Source organism: Excalfactoria chinensis, unplaced genomic scaffold, assembly GCF_039878825.1.
Source record: "Excalfactoria chinensis isolate bCotChi1 unplaced genomic scaffold, bCotChi1.hap2 Scaffold_85, whole genome shotgun sequence".
Classification (NCBI taxonomy): domain Eukaryota; kingdom Metazoa; phylum Chordata; class Aves; order Galliformes; family Phasianidae; genus Excalfactoria; species Excalfactoria chinensis.
In genome coordinates this window covers 468,248-473,990 of record NW_027315717.1, presented here as the reverse complement: position 1 = coordinate 473,990, position 5,743 = coordinate 468,248, and the positions used below count along the sequence as shown (strand labels likewise).

The 5,743-nt window shown below is 47.8% G+C and overlaps 1 protein-coding gene across 1 annotated transcript; it reads right to left on the bottom strand.

Annotated features, from left to right (window-relative positions):
* Positions 1–753: 753 nt before the first annotated feature.
* On the bottom strand, positions 754–2,425 carry LOC140265362 (olfactory receptor 14J1-like). The gene is made up of 2 exons (XM_072361277.1): positions 2,418–2,425; positions 754–1,549 (listed from the first exon to the last, which is right to left on the bottom strand). The coding sequence occupies exons 1-2, from the start codon at positions 2,423–2,425 to the stop codon at positions 754–756; spliced, it is 804 nt and encodes a 267-aa protein (XP_072217378.1).
* Between the last annotated feature and the right edge of the window lie 3,318 nt (positions 2,426–5,743).

Here is a 5,743-nt window from a genome sequence, read left to right as displayed (position 1 = left end):
TTCCTTACACCAGCTTTGGAAGAGGCCTCCAGTTCTCTGGTCCTGCTCTGAAGTGGCTCTCTTGTTATGGCAGTGCCAGCAAGGAGACCAGCTCTGACACAGCCGTTCATATTGCCGGCTACTGACTGCAGCCCCAGAGTGCTGCTGTAGAGAGAAAAGGACTGTCGTGAGACACACAAAACCTTCAGACCAGCAGAAATGAGAGGACTTGAGAGCACTGTGGCACTGTAAAGAGAGCAGGATAGAAAAGAGCACGTTGTGCTGCTGTCAGTGGCTGTACCTCCACCAGACCCAGACAAAGTAGGCAGAGAGAAGAGCTAAGGAAAAGTCTGCTTTAAAAGCTTTTTATTTATCTCTTTACCTATTCAGGGAATCTGGTTCCATGTTCACATGAGCTCTTGGAGTGAGAAAATGGAGATTAGGTAGGAAAGAAGTGAAAAAAAAATATTTTATTTAAAAGTTCAATAACATTTTTTTTGCGGGTTACTATATCACGCAAAATCGTACTATCAAAGAAGCAGAAATGTCATGGTTTTGTGCTGTTGCTGTCAATATTCTACATCACGACATCATGTGCAGTATGAATCACTAACTGAGGGTACAAATACTGGCAAACGGCTTTGGTAGCATAAGAAAGTGTAGTTGTTAATGGCATACAGAAGTGTAACAGAGGGTATGCGGAAGTGTAACAGAAGTGTAACATAAAGAACCATCACTGGGAATTGCGTGAGGAAGATGTGAACTTTATTGAAGCTAGAATACTGTGTACTGCAACACCTTCCTGAGAGAGTGCTTGATCTCCCTGTTCCTCATGCTGTAGATAATAGGGTTCAGCGTTGGAGGAACCACTGAGTACAGAAGTGCCACTGTCAGATCCAGGAGTGGGGAAGAAATGGAGGGGGGCTTAAGGTAGGCAAAAAAGGCAGTGCTGAGAAACAGGGAGACCACAGCCAGGTGAGGGAGGCACGTGGAGAAGGCTTTGTGCCGTCCCTGCTCAGAGGGCATCCTCAGCACAGTCTTGAAGATCTGCACATAGGTCACAAATATGTAGACAAAGCACCCAAAGCCTAAACTGCCACTAAAAATGATAAGCACAACTTCCCTGAAGTACGAGTCTGAGCAGGAGAGCTTGAGGATCTGGGGGATTTCACAGAAAAACTGGTTGACAACATTGCCTTGGCAGAGAGGCAGTGAAAACGTACTGGCAGTGTGCAACAGGGAATTGAGAACCCCAGCGCCCCAGGCAGCTGCTGCCATGGTGGCACAAGCTCTGCTGTCCATCAAGGTCTCGTAGTGCAGGGGCTTGCAGATGGCAACGTAGCGGTCATAGGACATGATGGTGAGAACAGAAAACTCTGCTGAGACAAAGTAGAAGTAGAAAAAGATCTGCGCAGCACATCCTGCGTAGGAGATGGCCCTGGTGTCCCAGAGGGCGTCGACCATGGCTTTGGGGAGAGTGGTGGAGATGCAGCCCAGGTCGAGGAGGGCCAGGTTGAGCAGGAAGAAGTACATGGGGGTGTGCAGGCGGCGGTCGCAGGCTACGGCTGTGCTGATGAGGCCGTTGCCCAGGAGGGCAGCCAGGTAGATGCCCAGCAACAGCCAGAAGTGCAGGAGCTGCATCTGCCGCGTGTCTGCCAACGGCAGCAGGAGGAACTCGCTGATGGAGCTGCTGTTGGGCATCTGCTGTTCCTGGGCTTGGAGACCTGCTCAGAGTGCAGAAGACAATGACAAGTCCAGACCATTCTCAGAGATACTCCTCCTGCTTTTATATGAAATGTTTTCATTCTCCTACAACAGTGTACATTTAGCACCATTACTTGCTTTTAATTTCATGCAGTTCATCATTCCTTAAGCAGAAGCAGCATTAGGAGCTCTAACCTTCCACATATTTTCTTATCTTATCCTGTCTCCCTGGATATTTTCATCTGTTTTATGCAGAAAATTCTCAGAGCTGTGACAGCCCCTTTTAGATTTCTGCCACCAGTCCTTTCTGCCTTCCCTCAGAACAGGAAATGAAAAATCCCTGCCTTGTCTCTCCTCTTGCAAAGCACCCTCACAAACATTCAGTTGTGCGGTGGAGCTGTGATCCACTGCCCCAGGCAGCAGCTGTGGCAGCACAAGCCCTGCCAGGGGGCTCCTTCCACCTACACATCATCCCCCTGAACAGCAGGGACCCTGCTCTGCAGGACAGCCCTGGGCACCCGCCTACAGCCCCGGTTGCACAGCCTGCAGCCGTGCTGGGACATGCAGCCCTCAGGGCTGTGCTCTGATCCTGCAGCACGGAAGCCCTCAGCTGGAGCAGAAGGCTTTTTCCACAGTAAAGAAACATGCAGTGCCTGCAGCCAGATCTGCTATGGGATGTCCCAGTTTAGATAACCCTCTATGATAGCAGCTACAAGGTCTGCAGTGGGACTTACCGTGTCATAGTCTTTGAGCAATGCTCCTGCAGTGAGATCACATCCCGCTCAGACCGTTCACATCCTGCATTCTCTCTCGCCTTTCTCTTCTCTCCTTCCTTTACCTGCAGGCTGTGCTGTGCACAAGAGCTGCTCCTGGACACATCTGTCTCTCTGCAGCACTGCCCACTTTTATGAGCTCCCTGAGTCCCAGAAGCCCAGCCCAGAAGAATAGGATGACATTTTCATCCTTCCCACTCATCTCCCCTGAGATATCCCTGGGTCCTGATGGCCAACAGCTCCTGAAAGTCAACAGCATCATGACTGTGTCTAACTCATTTCTTGTACAAATTTTCCCAGTGAAAGACAAACCTCAACAGAAGCGGAATGGACATGGCATGCAGTTGACCACTGTGTTTTCCTGTTCATTCAATTGCAACACTTTTCCTGCTGTTTGTTGGCCAAAAACAAAAGGAATTCTTTCATGGACCATGTGTTTCTGGTTCTCTGTGGAAAGCTAGTTGGAGCTGGTGCAAATGAATTTTAACACTGAGCGGGTGAATGCAGAGGAGAAGATTGATGTGAAAAAAAGTGATGCAAGTCCCATGGGGCCAATGTGAGTAGAAATAGGGTGGGGAGGTTGAGGAGGACATTTGCCCACACAGTAACAGAATAGAACTCATTGGGAACATTCCAGATTGATACCAGTTACACAGTGCTGCTTTAATGACTTGTTTAAACTCAAATATAAATAAATAAACAATAAACGACTGCTGGCTTCGGCCACTTTAAGCTCTCTCCATATTGCTCTCTATTTTGCTGTACTGGTTCTGAATACCTTAAGATGATGTCAGGAAGGCACAAGGCTCAGGAGGCTCTTTAGGTGGTAAGGGGCCCCAGGAGACACTTGAAGCTGAGTCCGTCAACCTCCAGTGCAGAGAGAAGACTGCACAAAGTACTCAACAAGACAAAGGCAGAAGTAACAGTGAACTTTCTTGGAGTATTAATGGGCCCACTGAGATGGACACTAACAAGCAAGCTTCCCCAGGGACTTGTTAGAGAAGATAATTGGAAGCCATGACTACAGGCAGGCAAAGGCACTGGCATGGTGGCTCTGATGCTGAGAAACCCCTGCTTTTTCTTATGAAGCAGAAAGGCCAAGCCCTGATTCCCAGACACTTGGCAGGGAGAACCTCATGCTGACTAAAGATCCTTCCTGGGGCAGTGGAATAGAGGTCTGTATGATGTAAAATGAAAGACCAAGGGACAGAAGATCCCAGGCTCTGCATGGGCTGCAGGGATGCTGTGAGGTGCATGTCCCATGTGTGTCCTGTGTCTCATCACAGGATGTGGGATGTGAGAATGGCCAAGTCTGAACAAGTAGTCAGTCCCAGTGAAACTGTGAACTTCAGATCTCTCAGTTCCAGTGCCCACCTTTGCACACCCTCCCATAGTTTGATGTCTTTTATGCTCTTCAGTGCCCAGAAGTGCACCCAGTGCTCCTTTCCGTCACTGACCTGGTAATACCTTGCTTGATGCACTCCAATGGACCGCTGAGCTTCCTGGGTGCCTGGGCACACTGCTGACTCACGTTCATATTGATGTTGACCAGGACCCCCAATCCTTTTCAGTCAGACCACTCTCTAGTGTCCCATATCCTGTCAGTGTGTATGTCCAGGGTTGCTCCTACCCAGGTGCACAATCAGGCACTTGTTCTTGTTATGCTTTATGCACCTGGTGCTTAGGACCAACTGGTACCCACTTCTCTGACTTGTCCACATCTCTCTGCAAGTCCTCTCCACCCTCACTGGAGGCAACAGCACCTCCAATCAGCAAATTTGCTCAGAACAACTCCAAGTCCTGCATGCAGGTCATCTGCAAAAACATGAAAGAGAAGAGGCCCTAAAATGGAGCCCTGGGGAACCCAGATAGTGACCATCTACCTGCCCGATGGATCCCATTGACTGTAATCATTTGGGCCTGACCTGTTGGCCAACTGCTCACCCACTACGTTCTGTTTCTGTCTAGCTGCATGCAGGACATTCTGTCTAGAAGGATGCTGTGAGAAATAGTATCAAAAGCTCTACTGAATTCCTCAAGGATTTCATCCATTTTCAACTGGCTTACCTTGATCAGCTAAATGGATAACCGTGTCATAAACGGACCTTAAGTTAAACAGGACCGTCCCCTCAGGAACTTGTGTTGGCTGCGACCAATGACAGAATTGTCTTTCAGCTGTTTTTCCATAACTCCCACCACCATTGCCTCCATCATTTTACCAGGCACTGGAGTGAGACTGACAGGTCCATAATTGCCCATGTCATCTTTCTTTCTCTTCCTTACAAGGAGACAACATTTGCCAGCTTCCTGTCAATGGGCATGACCCCAGACTTATTTAGTTGCAAGTGAAATGAGAGCCCAGAGCAAATTAAGGTGTCTTCAGTGAAAGACCGTACATGTGCCATAGCTTTGCAATGCCTTGAACTCTAGAGTATGCCACGGATGGAGCAGAGAGGAAGGCCTGCCTCTTCTGTTGTGACCTCCTCCATTTGGTAAGCAGAATAACACTACATGATACATGGGCAATGTGACTCTGCTCTGATCTGCTCGCAGGGGAAAGGTGAGGAGAGGTGCTCTCATGTCAGTGCAGATAAAATCACTTCCTCTTTATCCCTTTTTTCCTCTGTAAACTATTCCACTATTTGTACCCTCATTTACACTTCCACACACCCTCAAGTACACTTCCATATGCCATCAACAATTACACTTTCTTATACCATCAAAACAGTTTGTCAAACAATACTGTTTTTTAGATCCATATACACCCTTACTACCATATAACTTTTCCATTAAGGGTCTGTATTATTCAGTAATAAACACCAGAACAAGCACAGATTGGCCCACCTCTCTCACACATTTCCTTGCAAGCAGAACGTAGTATTACATAAATTGGTTGACACTCATTAAAAAAGAAAAATAAAAAAGATTTATTTATTTATTTTTAAAGTATGTTATGAATAGAAGGAAGACTAGGAAGACTGTGGGTCCCCTACTAAGTGAGGGGGGTATTCTGGTAATGAGGGATGCTGAGACGCTGGAGATACTGAAGGCATTCTTTGCTTCTGTCTTCAGTGAAAAAGCTCTCCCTTAGGAATCCCAGACCCAGTGAGAGGGTCTGGGGAATGGAAGGCTTGCCTTTAGTCAGGGATGAGGTGGTCCGTGAGCGCCTAGGCCACACCAATGTTCATAAAGCCATGGGATCTGATGGGATGAATCCATGAGTGCTGAGGGAGCTGGCAGAGGTGTTTTCTGAACCGCTCTCTATCATTTTTGAGAGGTCTTGGAGA